This window comes from Pezoporus occidentalis, unplaced genomic scaffold (assembly GCF_034315485.1).
Source record: "Pezoporus occidentalis ecotype Australia unplaced genomic scaffold, CSIRO_AGI_Poc_V1 ctg3, whole genome shotgun sequence".
NCBI classification, from domain to species: domain Eukaryota; kingdom Metazoa; phylum Chordata; class Aves; order Psittaciformes; family Psittacidae; genus Pezoporus; species Pezoporus occidentalis.
Window position 1 is genome coordinate 14183533 of NW_026914940.1, and position 20792 is coordinate 14204324.

A 20792-nucleotide genomic window follows, 5' to 3' on the forward strand; every position below is an offset into this window, starting at 1 on the left:
CATTTAGCCAGAGTGGAAGGAGAGGGTAGAAAGTCAAGTTAGGCAGAAAAAGATCAGCTGCTTAGAGGTGTGATATCTGTAGACGAGAGCCAAGTTAAGAAAGGGGGTTAGCTATTGAAACAGTCAGGTTAAGCAAGAGACACTTAGGGCTAAGTAGCCTCCCAAAGGATTGATAAACTTTCACATGTGGAGTGTGTGCGGTTGAGCCATTAGTCCCAAATGGTGTCTTGTTTAACTTGGCTTTCAAGATAACTAGACCCTGTCTAACTCGGACTTTCCTGATGGTATCCCACCTTTACAGGGCTAACCCTCTTTATAACTTGGTTTTCGTATTTATAAAATGGTTTTGATCAGATAGCACTCTTTTTTTTTTTTTTTTTTTGGTTCAGAAGAGAATTAAGCTTAGTTTAGAAAAGAATTAAGTTGCAAGAGAGAATATATCAGTGTTGCATCGAGAGACAAGCTGATTTTAATAAAAAACAATTGTAGAATGAAGAAAAAGGAACACAGCCAGAACAGGATCTTAACCCACAGCTTGCTCTCCCCCAAGTACATTTTGTTGCCATAAGGCTATGTGGAGAATAGCTGACTCTATTTTTTTGTATAACTGAACGAGTCCATCTAGTCCCTTAAAATGAATGTGAATGCGGAAAATGACAAAAAGAAAACTGATATTGCACAAGGGCTAAAAAGCTTGAATCTGAATGTGTACTCATGTCTGCTCTCTGACAAAGCTGCAAGAAACTCAGACAATGTAAATAACATATGTTTTGTTTTTCCAGCAAAAGGAAAAAAGGAAGACAAGAGGGTTTAATAAGTTTGGCAAGTTGTCCCTTCTAAACCATCATACTCTAAAAGGGGACATTTTGTATATCATTCCAGTTCTACAGATGCACCAAGGGCCAAATCCTGCTCTTACTGAAGTCAATGGGAGTTTTGCCATCTGCTTCACTGAGACTAAGATTTGGCCTCAAAAGAATTAATTCTAACAATTGGAGTTGTCAGGGCAGTAACAGATTTCTCATACAAGTTTTGTCCTGTGTGGATAGCAAAAGGCTCGTATTTTAGCTTGGCTAGAGATGCTGTTGTGATTCTGAATGCCTGGGGTGTGGATATGTGAGTGTGCCTGTAGGGAGAAGCCTTTGCAGACTTTTATGTATATTTTGAAGGGCAGGGACGGTACTTTAGGTTGGTACGGCGCCGGGCGCAGTGGGGCCCAGAGCATGATGGAGGGCTCTGACCGCTTCTGTGCTATAAACAACTATTCATAATGGCATTACAGAGCTCATAAACAGTGTTCTGTTCCTATGATAGATACAGTAAACGGGTAACATGTTGTTCTCATGTGGAAACATATGCTTTACATAATTTAGTAATGCAGTATTTTGTATAGGCTTTTGGAATATAAAAACAGGAAGGCACACTATTCCACACTACTCCACTAAGCATTTCTGTATTTGACAGGAAAACACAGTTTGTAGCGACAGAGCCAGCTATTCTGCTTTTTCTTTAGAGCAGCATGTTTTTTTAAAGTTGTGTTAAAATGTCCATGGAGAACAAATCAGTACTGTCTCTTGTGTACAGCCTTCTATCCTTTGGTGTATTCTTATACATAAGTAAGTTAAACAGAGCTCCATTAGAAATCATCTTTGTCAACCAAAAGTATATGAAAGTGGTGGAAAGCAAAAGACTTTCTTAAAACATTTTAACTTTCTAGCATAGATCTGTATCACATGAAGTGTTATTTTTTTTTTATGCAAAGATGACTGTCCTCTTCTAACTATTTGATTTTGGTTTAAAAAAAGTGTGTTACTTCAGTGTTTCTACCACAATAGAAAGTGAAAAGTGTAAAGGAAAAAACACAAAATCCCAGTGAAAATTATGTGAAGTTTGGAATAATGCAGTGGAGTGTGAATGAATGGTAGGAGGCCATTGCAAGTTGTGTGTGTGAGAAAAACAGCAGCATTTTCCCCATTTTGTGTAAGACATCAAAGTAAACCTGCTTACTTTATTTAAAGGGAATCATAATCTAAGTTTGATTTATTTTCTCCATCTTGGTAGGTAAAACCACAGTGAGAGGCAAGGCCAAGGGGAGACTCTCATGTTAATACACTTCTTGTTTTCTTCCAGGAGAGTACACAACTGCTACAAATGTCGTCAGTGCAGCTTCACAGCTGTTGACACTCAGTCACTACTAGAGCACTTCAACACTGTGCACTGTCAGGAGATGGACGTCACTACAGCCAATGGGGAGGACAGTCATGGTGTTTCGTCTATCAAGGAGGAGCCAAAAATTGACCTCAAGGTCTACAGTCTGATTAATCCGGACCCCAAAATGGGGGAGCCCGTATCTGACAGCACAGTGAAGAGGGAAAAAATAGAAGATAAAGAAGTGCTCAAAGAGAAAGGTTGGACTGACAGTCCTAGCGATGATCTTCGCAACGTGACCTGGAGAGGAACAGACATTTTGAGGGGGAGCCCATCATACACACAGGCCAGTCTAGGCTTATTGACCCCAGTGTCCGTTGGCCAAGAGCAGCCAAAGCCTTTAAGGGATAGTCCAAACGTAGAAGCTGCCCATCTTGCACGGCCCATTTACGGCTTGGCAGTGGAGAGCAAGGGCTTCATGCAGAGCTTGCCAGCCGGAGCATCGGAGAAAGCCGGGCAGCTCACCCAGCCCTTCTCTGGATCTGGGGACAGCAAGGCAAAGGACGAATCCCAGTCCTTATTGCGGGTAGGAATCTCTCTTTCTTTTCTTCTTCTTGATTTTAATGTTTATGTATGTTCTGTTTAATTAGGCATGCAAATGATTTTTTCAGTTCCAGAGTAATGTGGTTGGGTTTTTTTTTTCATGCATAGAGGAAAAAAAAAATCAAGGAAAAGACTGAAAGATTTAAACTTTCAGTAGAGCTGAACTGCAAGCAAGTGTGCCAAGGTGTTTGCATAAAACAATGTATGTATTGATGAAGTATTTGTGCTTCTGCTTTTGCTATTTAGGTCTGATTGAATTTTGTTTAATCGTTCCTGCTAACTGTGCAGGTTGATGATGCGTGTGAAGAAGTAAGGTTTAGAACCCCAGAAGGCTGCACATCTGTTACACTAAAACAACTAATCACCTCTTAAATTTTGTGGTGGTGTGACAGTTCACACTTAAGCAAGTTTTCACGTTATTAAATATCTAAGAATATGAAACCTGAGTTAAATACTGATTTTTTTTTTTGGTAAAGCAGCATATTTATGTACCAATTTTGACACTTGTCGGGTTGCCTTGGAAGCAAAAGAAGAAAAAATGAGAAAAGGAAGGAACTTGGGTGATAAAGAGAATATTTGTCACACCAAATAATTCCTATTCTGTCTTTTTTTAAAACAAAAGGACCTATGCATAAGGAACTTCCCCTTCCATCAAGGTATGTTTTTCCCACTGTAGAGGAATCTGAGGTTAGAAAAGCTCCAAAATTTTGAGGAGCTGAACAGGGAGACAGATAAGTGCCTTTCTCCTGGAGAATTTTCTCTGTGTATTTTCAGGGGCTACTCCCTATCTGAACTTCTAGAAACTTGCTATAGGCATGGTCAGTCCGCCTACTAGCCTCACTAGAATGGAAGTGTTTATCATCTGTTTTTCTTTGCTGTAAGAGTTTCCATTACTGTAAGAGTGAACTACATGCAAGAAGAATACAAAAGGCGAGATAAATGTTTTATTCCATGGTCTGCTAAGATTATACATAGGTACATACATAGACCTATACACAGGTCTCTGTATACATACGTAAATCTTACAGTCTCTTTTTGAATTAAGTCAGTGGTCTTAAAAATATTGCAGTTATTCCAATTATAAAATAATGTGTATGTCATTTAAAGCCTGCATGCAGTTCAGGGGACCACAGTCTTTTGTAACTTCCAGGTCATGAATAGTTATTGTTGTCCTAATTCAAGTCTATGAGAAGCAGTTATGGTACAACAGGTTCCCTGTTACAAACCTGGATCTGTGCACACTGTGAATGGCAGGATTTTGTTTCTGTCCTCCATTTGGAAATAGGTATAAATATATATACATATATCCGAATAGCAGCGGAATTCATGCTGTATGTATGATGCTAATTACAACCAACTTCAATTCTGGTAGTGCTTCTTAGCAGTGCACAGACATATTGGCCATTTATATTATGGATTATCAGAATTCAGATTTTATTTTTTACTACTAAAGAATGAAAAAGAACAACTAAACAAAAATTTGCAGAGGGATGTGGTAGTATGTGGATTCAGCTTTATGAAGGTCTAAATTCGGTTGGTAGCTGGAGCCTAAGATCTCAGTAAATAGTAAAATAAGTCCATTGTATTATTAGTTATAACCATTGGTGTATACAGGGCACTTTTAAAAAGTCTTTATACAAAAATCTTTGTACAAAATACATATATATATTTTCAAACCAGTATTTTTATCATTTTGGAAATACTTTGATCACTTTTGGATATTCAGAAATATGAAGTATCTGAAATTTCAGTGGTTTTCTGGAGGAGGGGTGAGGGGGGTAAAGGTCTTATTTGTGTTTATTAATAGTGTATACACACTAGTTCCTTGCATTTTAAAATACGTACAACCCAACGTTTGTAAGATTTATAAAAGGATTTATTAGTGGATTAGGTCTATACTGAGTGGTAAAACCTTCCTCTTCAAAGAGAAATTCTTTTCTGTACACTTTTAGCTGCCTGCTTTTTGAACTCCTTTGTGCCAGGGACTTGTTTGTCTGGGTATTTCTTTAGTTATAGTATTTTTATTTTTACTTTTCTTCTTTGAAAATTGGGCAAGTGGCCTTTGTCAGTTTGAAATACTTAAAAAAAGAGATGGAGGGGGAAAGAGGTGAACTTACTTCATCTGGAGAAGAGAGTCATTAATCATATATATTCCATCACTATTGATGGATAGAGGAAAACAGAATTCAAACTTCTTAAAGGTAAGGGGTGATCTGAACGATAGGAAATGTAGGAGTGTGTTTTTGTAGGTGATATTAATTCCCTATTCCCTGGATCTGTAAAAAAGATCATAGAAACCTAACTCTTTTATTTTGTTCTTGATTTAGTTTTTGGGAGACAGTTACGAGATGCAGTACTGAAGCCAGAAAATAAGAAGACAAAGTGATGGTCAGCTTGACCTCTGGGAGCTTAGTGTTGTTATTTTCTGGCATACATATATGTTATAAGTATGCCTGAAGCTCACTTGGCTCAGGCACAATTAGGAATGTTTCAGAAAAGAGCATCCATTCTGAAAAAAGCTCATTCTTGTAATCTTCAGAAATAATAAAAAAAAAAATACTCCGTATTGTTAAGCAGTGTCTCATGGTTTTGGTGAAATGTATTTTCTAATATGAAATAGCTAGTAGAAATAGCTAAATAGCTAATGTTGTGCTAAAAGTTGGTCCTTTCTAAAAGCCAAGCATTAAATCAATACATACTTCTGGTATCGTATAATGAATGCTCATGCAAAATACTGTATCCCAGGACGACTGGTGACTAGGAAACAAAACCTGTAATAAAAATCACTGTGGATACCTACATTTTTTTTCCCCCAAAGATTGACACAGAGGAAGCCAAAAATTTGGCATTACTCAGAGAATAAACACTGAGGAATGGACTGAAAAAAAAAATCTAATACATCCCTTTGGTTGTACTGCCTGTTTAGTATTTATAAAGTGGTTCTGCTTATTACAAATGATTTGTAATGATTTGACAGTAGCAGTAATACCATGTGCTTTTCATTTTTCAATTCTCTCATGATGGGGGGAAGGGAAAAGGGAGATCATGTTTTCACTTTTTTTCATATAGATAGAGGTTAATACTGTAAGTGGCTTTTCTATATACCGAGTTTATAAGTGATTAACATTTTAATAAAATATCAAAGACAATATAGATCAACTAGGGAAGAGGTGAATATCTACAGTTGCCCACAGAAATCCCTAATGCCTACAGGGTAACTGTAAACTTTTAGAAATGGCTTGGAGTGTTTTTCAGCTTTGCATGTTGTGTAAACCGTTTATATGCTGCTTTCTTGCATTCCTTCAATGTATGATGGACGTGTTCCCTCCCCATACTGTGTGTTACAGTAGATTATTTGTGGGAGTCATTAGGGTAGGATTTCTTTGGTTTTTAGCAGCTAAAAGACCAAATTGCTTGTGACCTTCTGGGAGCTGGGGATGGTGCAGTGGCGATAGCTTGAACTCTGCATGTGTGCAAGAATACATATACAGTGGCACACCTTTTTCCCTGAGAGTGCTTGCAAGCTGTGTGTATGTAACAAAATCTTTCTCAGGGGCTTGGTACACTTTTTTGAGTAACTTTAATTTATTTTTCTTATTAAAATGTTTCCAGCAGCTGTACTTCCAGTGAATTGGTATGTTTTGCAAATGGGAATTACAAAAAATGTACCTCAGCGTGGTACAATGTAGACATTATTTCTGCTCTTCCTGAGAGTAGCTGATTTGATAGTTTAAAGATTTGTTGATACGGGAAGGTCTATTGAGATGCAAAAATGTTCCTTTTTTTTGGTAGCACATTGGCAGCCAGCAGACTCCAGGCCAGGCAGATTGTTTAATGCTTTGACAACGCAGATCTTGGACAGCAGGAACTTTTTGCTAAACTGCTTTTAAATGAAGTGTCCTGTTTTGGTATGTGTGGCCACTGCAGAACAAAGTTTTCCACAAAATTAGGAATTGCAGCCTAAGCCTTCAGACCTATACACAGACCTAGTTAGCCCACCTAAAGGTCTTGGTTAGCACCGCTCCCTCACATTGTGGTTTAGCCGATGCAGATGCAGAATAGCATAGATAGGTGTACCTACAGTGCCTCATAGACCTGAAAGCAACAGGGAGATGCATATATATTAATCATAATTCATGATTATGGGGGTATTCCTGTAATGTCGGAGAGAGATTGTTAAATTATTGCAGAGATACTGGTGATTTTTATCAAAGGCAGACTCCATGCTGTAACATTAAATATCTAACTGAAGTTATGTTAGCCTTTGCAGTGGGCTTTTTATATAGGGCAAGGGATAAAATCAGCTCTTCGCTTAAATCAAGCTTATTTTGCACCATAATGATCAGACTGTTTCCACACTACAGGAAATCACAGCATTTCAAGAAAGTTTCCATTTTCTTTAAGAAGAGGAGAAAAAAAGTCTGTGATAGTTCCCCTTCTGATATTTCATATACTGTTCTGTCTAGAGCTGGTTATTTAGCTTTAAATTTGGGGAGACAGGAGAATGCAAATCAGGGAGAAGGGAAATAGCTTTTTCTGACTTCCTATGTGGCCAATTGACAGAGTTAATTTTAAAATAACTGATTGGTACTTATGTAGTAAATTTATATATAATTGTTTTAATATCAGTGTAGTAAATATCAGGCACAATCCCTCGTGATGAAACACTGTTTCTCCTATTATAAAGTACTGATTCCAGTTATCCACCAAGTTAGATGCCAGATAGCTGCAATACAGTGGAAATGCCGAACTGGCCTTTGTGATTTACAAAAGACTTCTCTAAACATTCAGTTCTTGGCCAGAAGGCGTCCTTGGAGGTAAAACCTGCCTCTCTGATGTTACTAGAAGTATTGCTGCTGCCTTTAGCAGGAGCATAAGGAACACCATTTGGAAGGATCGAGCACACAGAGCAGGATCTTGGTTTAAATGCTGTTTCTTGGCATTCAGTACAGAGTAATGGTTGGAAGTTTCTGTGTGCTTTGGCATTGTGTTCCATGTCCAACCACCTTTTCATAGCAACATCTTAATGCTATATCTATAGAATAAAATTTAATGCATATAATCGTATGTATAATATACATCTTACATGTAAGTTGGTGGAGGTCTTGGATGCTGCGTCTCATCCCTCAGCCACTTCGGGGAAAAAAAAACCACAGCCTGTTAAACAAGAAACATCTGAAATAGTTTCTCTGTAGCTGCATCTCATTTTTTTCCCATTTCCTCTGACTCTGTTAGAGATCTTTCAGGAAGTATTTATAGTCAAAGCCATTCATTGCCATACGGGTCCTCTAATTAGCTGAGGGGAACTCAGCAGGCACTGTGTCTTACTAATGCGCAGAGCTCTGTCAGGTCAGAGAGCTGCCAAAGTCTCGTTTTTCTTTAGAAGCACCTGTTTCCACAAGTTTCTGCCTGGGGAGGCAGAGGGCTGCTTTTTTTTTTTTTTTTTTTTTTTAAATATAACTACATCCTGGAAAACGCCAGAATCCTCTGACAAGGAAAATGAGAAAATAAAGTTAGGGTTTGAAGAGAAATGGTTTTGAAGTGTCGCGTTTCCTGGGCAAAACCGAGGCGGGTGAAATCCCAGTGCTGGTGAAGGGCTCATGAAGAAGCTAAAATAACTTTCTGAAGGTTTCAAGTAGCTTAGAAACAAACATGTACTTGGCTGCTTTTAGTAACTACTGGAACCAAACCCACAAGAAATTGAATGTTTTGCATTACTCATCCTGACAGAGTGATCAGATAGGACTAGAAAGTAACTTTTAGAAAAATGTTAACCTGCCCCAATTAAAGGCATGTTTCTGGTTTTTGTGTGGGGTGTGTCTGTCATGTGGAGAGACAGCCCCACCTCGTGCATGTTTACCCACCAGTCAGCCCATAGTTTTTATTTATTTATTGGCTTTTTTTTCTTTCTCCCTTTTACGAAATGTGGTTTAGAAGAGAATTAAGTGATAAAATCATTATTTGGGTGGGGTGTGGCAAGAATGCGAAAGGGCATCAGCTACGTCAAAATCCTTGATGAAAAGGTGAATCAGTATGTGGAACAAAGGGCTGGGGAGATCAGCATGAGCCCCCAGGCCGCTGTGTAAGCAGCAGGGTTTATTGAAGTTGCTATGATCAATAACAATGATTCAAGCAGAGAGAACTGAGATAATTCTTGATTTAAAACAAGCTGCTTCTTTTGCATAGGAGAGATGGTAATGAAGATGAGAACAAAAGAGTGCTTTTTCGTATTGAAGCGAGTGGCCAAAACAGATCGACAATCTGTGTCAGATGCAATTAACTTGATTTTGTATTACTCTTCTTAGTTGGATAGGAGAACCTCTCTTGCTCTCTCTGGTTTGGTATTTGGTGTCCTAGTGTTGGTGACACTGTTGTCACCTGGATGCTGTGTGCCTGCGCCAGGGCTTGGCTTTGCTGGGTGAGCATCACCTGAGTGCTTGAGGCAGCTGCTCCTGCCATTGCTGCCACAAGGATTTGTGGTTATTGAACTCGGCATGAGGGTGGGAGATCCTCTGCACCTGGCTGCAGCTCTCCCTGTAGCCAACACCACCGCAGGCTGGGTTAGGGGCTGGGCACAGAGGGGCCCCAGCACTGACCCCCAGCCTGGACAGGAGACCTCGGTGAGGGGCACAGCAAGCCGGAACCTCCCTCTCCCTCTGGTGAGATTTGGACGTCTGCCTCCCGCCTCAGCCCTTCTGCACTACCAAGACACTCTTGTTGACACTAACAGCTCAGTTCTGCAACCCTTATTCATACCCCTTTGCTCCAAACTGGACATGTAGAGTGAGGAAATGTTGCCATTCTTGGTAAGCAGCTTTTTTATTTTTATTTTTTAATACTGTCTTCAAATACATTCCAGAATTTTTATTTTATTATTTTAAATTGTGCTCACAAGGGATGCAGCTCAGTTAAAGCAGTGTCAGGGTATAGAGCACAGCTGTGGGCACTGCAAAGGCACACAGTGCAGGAGCAGCTCCCTCCAGTCAAAACAATTCTGAGAACTGTCAATGGGAAGCCTTGTTTAAACTGGGATGTAAGTAAATGCAGCTTCTCGCATGATGACTAATTTCAGTAATTAATTGAGCTTTCCCAAAGTTTCAAAAGCTGTGTGCAACTATAACCATTATACGCCCTTTTATTGTTCTGTATTGCTAGTAGTATATAACATTAGATTATATCCCTGAAGTGAAATGGAAGCTTCAGTTCCACTTAGAAACTAAGGCTAATCTTTGCCTAACTGTATCCAATGGGAAACACACATTCATGTCTGAGGGCAGAACTTGCTGCTAACTTGTAGATTTTCAATGGAAAATTAAATTTCATAGATGAATGCAGGCAAGGATTGTATATAATTCTGTTTTTGCCTGAAGTACTATAGTGCCGAACAGAGAAAACCTATGTGAAGATACCTCTAACATCTGGAAGTGCAGAGTTGCTTTCTGTATTGAATTTCAGACAACCCTCTACATGTATTTAGTAATTAAAAGACACAATAAATACACTATTTTAAATGAGGGATATTATGATAGACAGCAAATAAATGTTTAATTTATTGGACTAAGAAGGGAGCATTGTAATTATAATTGATTTGAAGGAATCCAGATGCTGTTCACATCTGAACAAATTCAAAATGGTAAAGATTTAAAAAAAGATTTATAAAAAAAAGGGCATACACATGTTCTGTGATTTTTTTCCATGGAGGTATCTATTGGTTAATACACCCAACTAAAAATGATATCTATGGAAAATAGTTGTTATGTGAACAGATGTGTGCTGAAACAGAAATACATGTATGTGAGATATGCAAAAGGTTTTCTGGAATGTCTTTTGTTACCTTAGCACCCCGTATAATATGCATGTGGCCACCTTGGAAGTAGTCTTAAGATCTCTAATGTAACACAATTGATTTAGTGAACAATTTCCTGCCTAATATAATTCATTTACTTCTTGTACCAAGTTCTGGTTTTAAAATGAAGCTCTATAATGGCTAAGTATAATGGTTCTGTTGATGTTTTTCTAAGCATTTTTCTAAGTATCATTATGTATAGTTTAGAAAATCTTACAATCTCTGTTGCAGTGATTTAATAATATACACATGTAATATAAATCTATAAATACGTGTCTTCCATATTGCGTGTTACACTATTTAGAGTTCAGATAAGATATATTTTGTACATAAAGATGGGAGGAGGAGTAAGGATGTTTCCTCTTTTCCTCTGTGCACAGTATTAGATTTCTGAAACAAATGGCATAGTGGCAGCCTGGGCTATGCAGCACTTTGCAGGCAGCTTGCAAAGGGACTTTGAAATCTTTTCTGAATTTGTGTATCACTCTGCTGCCTGAGATTTGCAAATCTCAGGTTGGTGAGTCATATTTTGCCTAGTTGGATGGCTAATTTCCAATGATTTCTTGACTGCTTTAGGCCTTAGTCTCGCAGTTCTATCTGTAAAATGGGAATAAGGGCAGTTTCTCAACTTGAAAGGTGGGAGCAAGGAGAGCTGCATTAAATTCTGTATTGTGCAACATTATCGTCATAACAGGAAGAGCTGGATCCATACACATCCTGAATCAATATTCCTGGTTAACTTCCCTGGGCATCTTGATGTAACTTTTTGCAAGAGGACCAGTGAAAACAGAAAAACTTAAGAAAAATATTATAATCTTAATTTTAACTTTGTTAACTTTGTTAAAATTTCTGTTCTTCCCTTCAGCCTGGAATAAAAAGGCAAACAAACAAAACAAAAAAAACAGGGAAAGCAGGAATTTTGGAGCGAGGCATTTGCATTTCTTCTTTGACTTTGACCTCATTTTGGTTTATGTGCCTCTGATGTGCATAGTGGCAAACTACACGTTTTCACTTATGGGAAGAAGTCTTTTAACGATGGCTTACGGTGCAGTCTTTAATCATGTGGGTTGCCTCCAGCACTTGCTTAGAGTAAAATTCCACCCTCTCCATTTTCAGACGGGTTGTACTGTTGGCTGTTTCTGCTTGCAAGACTGTCTGTGATTTGGAAATTGTGTTTAAATTTAAAAAAAAAAAAAAGGAAAAAGAGAAATAATCAGAACATTTGTTAAGGAATTTGTTATGAATGGGAACGAGGAGCAATGCAAACAAGCTTGGAATGAGTTTTAATTCACATGTTATTCTGGGAGCCTACAATTTCTGGTGAGAAAATGGCATATTTCAGGTCTATTTCCTCCAGTTTTTGGCATGAAGCAATGCACGTTTTGTTCAGTCAGATGTTCAAATGGGAATTTTGGATGCTTAGAACTAATTTTGGTAGATGGGGGGGGGCAAATTTATTATGATGCTACAAATAGAGTTTGATCACAGCTGCTTCACTGCAATTATAAAATTGGCTGTGAATCACTTAAACTGTATTTACTGGATGCAAAAAAATAAAAAAAGAATCTCATCTATACAAAACTCTGTCTTGTTTCCCTTAAAGTTCTCAGTGTCATCATTGATATACCCAGTATTTTGAATTTGACTTGATTGTGTTGACAGAGTATTTTCATGCTGCTCTCCTCCCCATGCACCAACAGTGATAGTGTGCTCAAATGACTCTCCCATTCTTTCCTGAAGAAATTGTATCTTTTTGTGTTAGGGTGAATTTCTGAGCTTGTTCTGAAATTACAGTAAATCACACACAGACCTCTTTAGACTTACTAAAAAGATGTTAGAAACTTTGCTGGAAGTTGGGCACTTCAAAGCTCTTGCTACTCCAGTCTGTACATGACTAAAAGGCTGTAAGGCAGACACCGCAAGGTGAAAGCTTTCAAATCAAAGCAAGTCTTAATATCTCGCTATTATTTCGTTTAGAAGACACATGGAGAATAATATCTTTACATATTTATGATTTTATTTCTGATAGTAACTGCTTTAATGTTCATGGAGTTATGGTTTTGAGTTAAAAGAGAAAATGCTAAGGTATATTCCAAATTTTTTTTGACATTTTATGGCAGCTCCTCTCCCCGCCCAAAGTGGATATATTCCAGATCTGTTTAAAAGTTTGCTTAGTCAGCCTCTTTCTTGAGAAAAGCATTCTCTTCACAATTCAGTTAATGGACTCAGCTATGGTGATTATTTTGGCATTACTCCCTGCAGCTGATAAAGAAGCCAAACATCTGTAAAGTTCTCCATTGACAGTAGCATGGTATACCTGTTAGTATATTACTAAAATTCATTTATATTTGACTGAAGTATGCTAGAAACTTAAATATTTCCTTTTGTTTTAAATTCTCATAAACCCTACCTTATGCAGTGTTAGAGGGGTGGGGAGAGCTAGTGGAAAACGTGATTAAAATTTTGTAGGCTTCAAGGCTTTTAAACATCTTGGCACCTATATATGTTTGTGTGCATACATGTGTTTTACTGGTTTGTTTACTAATTTCAAATTAGTTTTAAAAATTAAATAAAATTAAAAAAAAAATCTGTTTTTAAATTAAGAATGAAGAGGCTTTTCAACTGAACACAGAATTTTTGTAGTTATCTAACCAAATGGTTTGTGGAACTAATAATAATTTTAAAAGCGAAGTCGTATGTTACAACTTTACTGATTTTTCCATTACAGAAAATTATGTTCTGCTTAGCAGAAGTTTTAAATCTGTGTGGATTTAAAAATATATCTTTTAATGCCTTTAAGACTGTAAAGTTAATAATCACTTAATTGATTTGCCTTCACCTTCTAATAGCCAACTAAATGGTTGAAGCGTGGAGGTCTTTGCCATGGTCATCCATAACAACTGTTAGAAGAGCAGGTTTGATGTGGGGACTTCTAAAAAAATTTGATGTCTGTTAAATCTGGTGCCTCAGTTTCTCAGTATAATGTTCAGCTAAGTGGCTTCTTGTGTGACACTCAGTTAGACTCAAACCAACTGCTTATATCTCAGAAGTAGGATTTCATTTGGCTTCAATGCTCCGAGTTTGTATTGGGGTAGACCTCTAGACTGAACTTTTTCTGAAATGTATCATTTCAGTGAGTGAACAGACAGCCTGGGGTGAAGCTTTAATCATTGCTAAAGTTAATTGGAAGCTCTCTCAGTGATATCCTCCTTAAGAAGTGAAGCATAAGCTATTTTGCACACCAGTCCCTCAGGTACATCACTGTTGTAAGGAAAGGACATATAAGTCACTGAATTGAGAAATATTTTATCTGTGCTGGTTTTCTAGGTCCTTTGCAAAGAAGTTAAATTTTGTAGCTTCTAGGGATATAAAAGGACTTCCATCTGGCTGTCCACAGTGAAGGGCTCCCAGCACCTGGAGGATTGAGGGGTGTGCCTGGTGCTCTGCCTGGCTGTGGATGCTTCTCAACCCCTGATGTCTGCTATTTTTATCGGTATAGATCTGCTTCTGTCTTTGCTTGGCCAGGTTGCAAGGAAGCTTCACTGTAACCTCTCTTTTCCTGTCTTCTTTAGCTTGGTTTGGCTCTCTCCCCCATCAATCTTCCACAGAACTCACAGTTTTCTATAGTAAAACTCATTGAGATGTTCCAAATTTGGAGCATTTTTTTGAAAGAAAAAATGCCAAACCATTCATTCTGTTGTAAGAACTGTCTGGGCTCTCTGAGCCGCCTTTCCTAAAACATACATTGTCTGCTTCACTAAGGGAGGCTTCCTGATGGGGAGAGATTAAGCACAATTGTCTAAATCTTCTCAGCATCTGCACTTTGCCATGGTTGGAGCCTGGTTGCTGGTCTGCATGGGCTTTGCTCTGACAAGTTCTCTCTTGAATGCCTACTAGCATGAACATAAATGGCCCTAGTGATCTGATACCTTTCCTACCAAAAATATTCTCATGGCCTTACTTGCTTTCATCAGCCCCACTAAGTAAACCTCAGCTAGTGGAAGGAGACATGTTGGAGCAGAGCAGCAGAACAGAATGGATGAAACTACAAATTGTTAGTCTGTTAAACACAGATTATGTCCTTGGGTACAAATTCCATTAGCGACTGAATGAGTCTGGATGGGTAATAGCTTGTGGAAGTATTTGTTATGACAAAACCAACTTTTCATTAATAGACAAAGTTATCCTGTTTTCCTCTGTAGTCTGGCCAACATCAAAATGTTTCAAACTAATTTCAGACTTGTAGAACACTGTCTATCAGATACAGACATATGGATTGAACTAGTAATTTGCTTGCCATCTGCTGATAAAGGAAGCAAGGCGTCTAAGTAGAAAATGAAGGAAATTTTCTTTCCTCCACTGGAATGTCATATGGTGCCTTTAGTTGTTTGTGTTGACATTTCTATTGATTCTTATGTAAAGTGTTACATCTCAGTGACCTGCATCTGCTTTCAATCTGATAATTATGATTATTTTTTTTGTTTACAAAATATCCATAATCATTTGAGCCTATAAATAATGTAGCTAGAAAATGACTCACTTGAAATCTGAAATAATAGATATCCATAGTTCTTATTGTGTGAAACAGGAAGCAGCATAATCCTTTGCTCAGAAAAGAAAAAAACCTGAAATGTTACTAACAAGAGTTAATTAAAATTTTATTTTCTTTTTGTAAAAATTTTCCCTTTCCTCCTGAAAGATAGGATAGAGGCCAGGAAAAACAATACAATTCCCAACATAAAAACAAACAAACTGCCAAAACTTTTTTGCTTAGGGGAAAATGGATACTTGAGCTTTCAGGTTTTTTCCCTTTAAGAGTCTTCTCTCACCAGCCCTAATGGTTGATGCAGGTCCAGAGTTTGCCCCCCAAATCTTTGCCAAACCTTAGCTCTGCTGGTAATATTTTTTTCATCCAGGGATGATTGACCTGAAGGGTCATATCATAGTGCACACATCATAGTGCTGGGAGCAATTCCTCTGCCACAGTGCGTTGCTCAGCTGCTTGCCTTTGGGAAGCTGCAGGGCATAAGAGTTGAAGATTTGCTTCCTGAAACTGTATAGACTTCTTATTTCAGCATATAGGCCCTGGTTATCTGTGAAAATAATAATAATCAATCCATAATGAAAGTTTAAATGTTTCTTTTAGTCAATGTCTTTTAGTTAATGCTTCTTATATGTTTGTCCTTTCATGAAGAGTGTCTCTATTTAAAAGTGATATAGCAAGAACAAAATGCAGTAACTTCTCAGCAGGCTTACTGCTTTCATAGGTAATAAATTACATTCTCACTTGCTTCTCAAATACATGAAACTTTGGTTAAATAATAATAATAAATACTAATTTCAGCCCTAGTTATTTTTTTTATATTGACAAATATTTTGTTTTTCATTGATTTCAGTGACTCATTTTGAACAGATAAAAATATTAACGAGCTGTGTTCTTAAACATGAGATATGTCTTCATAAAAATTGTGACTAAACTGTTGATTTTCTTTTAAATAAGACAAACTGATTTTTGTTTGCTGCAATTGGACTATTTACTTGCTAATGTAGGATATAAGGAATGTATGGAAGAATTTTATATGTGCTTGAAGTGAAAGTAACGTGGAAAATTACTACTTGTCCAATATACTGTTTTCTCTTTTGTATCTTTGTTTTCCTGAAATTGATGTTCCTTGTTTGGAGACCTGCAGAGTCTGTAAACAATGCAGGTACCTATTAACACATGCAGCCTTCTCTTTTCTGAGTGTGGTTATGTAAGATTTAATTTGAAAAATGCTAAACAGTTACATAAATAACACGTTTTCCACAATGTACAGGTAATTGCCATTATTCAGAAAGCTACTGCAATGGTAACAGTATTTTAATGGGCATTTGTTGCAGATGTACACACCATTCTGTTTGAGTATGTTCACTTCAGCAACAGAGCCAAATTACTGCTAAGAAAATACTGCTTCACAATAACCAGGAGGGTATGACTTTGCCTACAAGAAACTGGTAAACTTGCTATTGTGATGGGCATATTCACCTCAGGGTATTAAATGTCTCCTCACAGGTTAATATTTGTAAGTCCATTATGTAGCTTGGTAAATTGCCTCAGAAGGAGATGAGGGGATGAATGATAGGGTAGGAGGAGCTAGACCCCTTCTCCCTTCTCTTAGGCTGTATGAGCTGGGACAAATGCAAATTTCTTTTGTGTTTCTATTGATGCATACTTTTATTATATAGTAGCTTTCAAGGTACACTGAGATTTATGAATATTAGCAAATTGCTTTGGGAACATTGGATATGAGGCAGTTCAGAAGCAGAAAAGTTTATAAAAAGTACCTAAAATATTGTATACCTAGCATTCACTTATCCATTGTCTATCAGTCAGAGCTGTTCTTTTGCAGATAGAATTGCCTTACTGTGATACTGTCACAATTCTGACATGAACAAATGATTTCAAAACCATTCATGTCAGGTCGAGATGATAACAGCAGACAGACACAAGAACTAGGACTGCATAAACAATATATTCCTATCGCTGGACTAACAGAGGTCCATAGAAGCGTCAGCGTTGTTCTCACTGCTCCAATATTGCCAGTGTGGTATTCCCCTTTCCCCAGCACGAGAGAATTGACTGCAACTGTTTATTTTCAACACATGGTTGATATCTTTGTCTGTCTGTCTGTAGATCAGCTGTGCCTTGTTACGGACTTTACTCTTGAGCCCGGAGAATCTTGCTTAACCTTTCATCTCCCTGCCATGTAACTGGTTTGTTGGAAATAACTGAGAAAAAATGTAAACTTACTGAAATGACTAAGAAGTCTATAGTCAGTGTCAAAGGAGAGAGGGGATGAACTGAATCAAGGGTGTATGTAAGAGATTAGTCTGTGCCTTCTCAGATATATTTATAATATCTCTCTAGATGGAAAAAGAAAAACTTAACAGTTGTATTTGCCCTTTGTGAAATGTGAGAAAGGATATTTCAGCCTGACCAATGCCTCTTGGTCTTGAGGTTTCTCTTTGTGCTGTGCGGGGGAATGAGAGTGTGGTGTTCCCAGCTCTGTATAATCCCAGAATATACCCATACGTTATGTAAAAAACCCACCTTGGTTATATATATAGCATACACTACATTTATGTTGCTTAACTTGTGTAGTTCAGTTAAGAGGCTGTAGAAACACTGATGCTACTAACAGAAACATAGCAACAATGGGAAGGAAATTTGAGAGGTTTGTGCTTTCTCCATGATAGCCTTACCTTTGATTATCCTGTGCAGCATTGCTTAAATAAATCCTGGAGAGAAAATACTGTTTATTTTTGAAGATTTTAAAATATGAAGAAGTCGCAGCTCTCAGGTGAAGTTGCTGTGACCCTTCTGTAGATGTAAAAGCCATTTTCACATGGAGAAAAATGCTACTGGTTCTCTGGCCTACTTGCAGGCTATAGAGTGCCACTGATGTATCCAGGTGGTCTTTAGAATTTATATCCACCCACTCCATACAAGTTATTCCAATATCTCAACAGACATTACATGTATCATGTTTTTTGGGTAATGCCTATCAATGCCTCCACTGAATTGCTCTTGTGCTGCTGCTGTTGCTCTGTACTCCTATTAAACCTGGAAGGTTCCATCAGGAGATCAGCCAAGTTTTCAAAGAACTGATAGTGTCCAGGAGAGAATTATCAAAAAAGGATGGACTTTCCTCAGGACTTTTTGAAATGGAACTGTACTCATTATCTTGCTATTGTCAAAAGCACTTCAGCTGGTTTCTAGTCCTATTGCAGTTGTAAAATGAGAGTTGTTTTCAATAGCTGGCAGTGCATGGTCAGACATTTTTGCCTACCATTTCTTCTTTCTGTTGAAGTAATGGGCAAAAATGCTAAATATGCTTCATAACTCTGTATAGTCAAAATGCTAAATGCAAACTTATTGAAGAGCAGCATCTATTTTACCACCTGGTACATTTTTTTTCTTTTTAGTAGAGACTTCTAGATATGAATGTTTGCTGGAAACATTAAATGGTATCTCCAAAGGGAAACTTAAAATGACTGCCTTTTGTCCTCTGTTGGGATTTTCTGGAGAACTCTAACATGGCCAGCATAGCTATGTTAATCTCTTGTTAGTATGTGCAGAATGTCAACCTGCCTCACATCCTTTTCTAGGAGGAGCTCTTGAAAGTCTGAAATTACCCTCACTTAATAGCACTGGAAGCACAAATGGCTGAAATACACTGACAGTTGTGCCAGTTGAAAGCTGGACAAAAAAGAATGAATGTTTTTTGTTGAAATATTAATTATTAGACTGTATAAGACCAATGTTTGATTGTTTGATTTGATTTTGTAGATAGCAAGGAAAATGGATGACCTTTGTATTATTTTTCTGTGTGAAATCTATCTTTTACCAACAGTGCCATCATTTGATAACTTGAAGGGCTGTGTGGCATTATGACCACAAAAGGGGTAGATAGAACACATTAAGAGAGTTTATGAAGTTGTTGCGAAAAAGAGTATAATGATAGCAGCAGGAAAAAAAAAAAAAAAGTAACAGCTTCAGAACAGATGGAGTCCTCTAAGGAAGCTGCCTGAACATGGCCTGGGAACTATAAATTGCATTTAGAAGACAGGGCTTTCATTGCAGATGGCAGGTTCTCTGTTAGGAGGTGAAAGCCAGTACACGGCTATATGCATGTAGAGAACTGCAGTGAATATGCCTAACATCTTGTGTTTGACATACATTGAAATTTAAGCTGGTATATGAATTCAAAAGGCTAATATAGAAGTTCAGAATGTGAAATCTGCCGTAGTGTTCAAAATCCAGCAACTTGCTTTCAGGCATAGAAAATTTTAACTAAATATAAAGGCACAACAAATTTGAGGTCCTAAAACTGAAACAAAGCACTAACTTCAAATGTGATTTTCAATCGCTCTTATACTGAAATATGACAGAAAAGCCCTTTCTTTCTTCCCATGTCCCAGGCTGGTGTCATTTGAGAGTCAGCAGGTCAAAAAGCAGTGGTTTCTCTCTGGACCTGTTACCCCACATTATTTTATTATCCCATTTGACCTGGACCTGATTTCAGGGGAATGAATGTGAGTTTTAGCTTTGACTGGAAGTCCTGTTCTAGGAAATGATACCTAGATCCTAGGGAAAAAAAAAAAAAATCCTCTCTGAAGTTACCCCATCCCATGGACTTTCAGGGCGGGACTTTTCTCATCTAATCACTATGCAGGTGTCTGAGCCTAAGTTATCTGTCTAGGATTCTTGGAGCCAATGCAAATTTAAACATCACAGTTCTGAAGTACAAAAAGTGAGCTACCTCATCCAAAAAAGTATTTCTGTATAGTCTGTCCTGGGTTCAGCAGTAGCAGTCATATTTCTCCTTATTAGTAGCTGGTGCAGTGCTGTGTTTTTTGACTTTAGTCTGGGAACAGCGCTGATAACACTGATGTTTTTAATTCCTGCTAAGTAATGTTTACTCCCACCAAGGACTTTCTCAGTCTCATGCTCTGCCAGGGAGGAGGGGAAACTGGGAGGAAGCAGAGACAGGACACCTGACCCAAACTAGCCAAGGAAGTGTTCCATACCACAGCACGTCATGCCCAGTATATAAACTGGGGGCAGTTTACCTGTAAGGGTTAGATCACTGCTTTGGTCGGGCTGGGTATCGGTGGTGAGGTGTTATATTCTCTTCCCTTGTTATTTCCCTTATCATTGATTTAGCGTAAGGTGTCCCTGCCCACGGCAGGGGGGTTGGAACTAGATGATCTTAAGGTCCTTTCCAACCCTAACGATTCTATGATTCTATGATTCTATGATTATTGGTGGTAGCAGTAGTGATTTGTGTTATACCTTAGTTACTGGACCGTTCTTATCTCAACCTGTGGGAGTTAGTTACATTCTTTCGATTCTCCTCCCCATCCCTCTGGGAATGGGGGGAGGAAAAAAGGAGGGGAGTGAGCAAGCGGCTGCATGGTTCTGAGTTACCAGCTGGGCTTAAAACACTATGTAGTTGGAGAACTGTACAATTTTTGGCCCTTCATTATACTGGCTTTGTCTCCAATAACTGTGAAGGAAGCCTAGATGCATACACTGCTACACAGCAATTACAGGAGGTGATAAAAATAAACAAGAGTTCCTGCTTCTGCTTTGTCCAAACGGCAGCCTTATCACTGCAGGTAAGAAGCAAAACTTTAGCATATCTGCAGTTAA

At 38.1% G+C, this 20792-nt stretch overlaps 1 protein-coding gene across 7 annotated transcripts in view; it reads left to right on the forward strand.

Moving 5' to 3' along the window:
- Window positions 1-20792, forward strand: part of TRPS1 (transcriptional repressor GATA binding 1) — a 216732-nt gene that overhangs the window by 61223 nt on the left and 134717 nt on the right. For all 7 annotated transcript variants that reach the window (XM_062627138.1, XM_062627144.1, XM_062627143.1 and 4 more), the window contains one exon: window positions 2131-2734. In XM_062627138.1, coding sequence (XP_062483122.1) covers window positions 2131-2734 — 604 coding nt within the window. The remainder of the gene's footprint in view (window positions 1-2130; window positions 2735-20792) is intronic.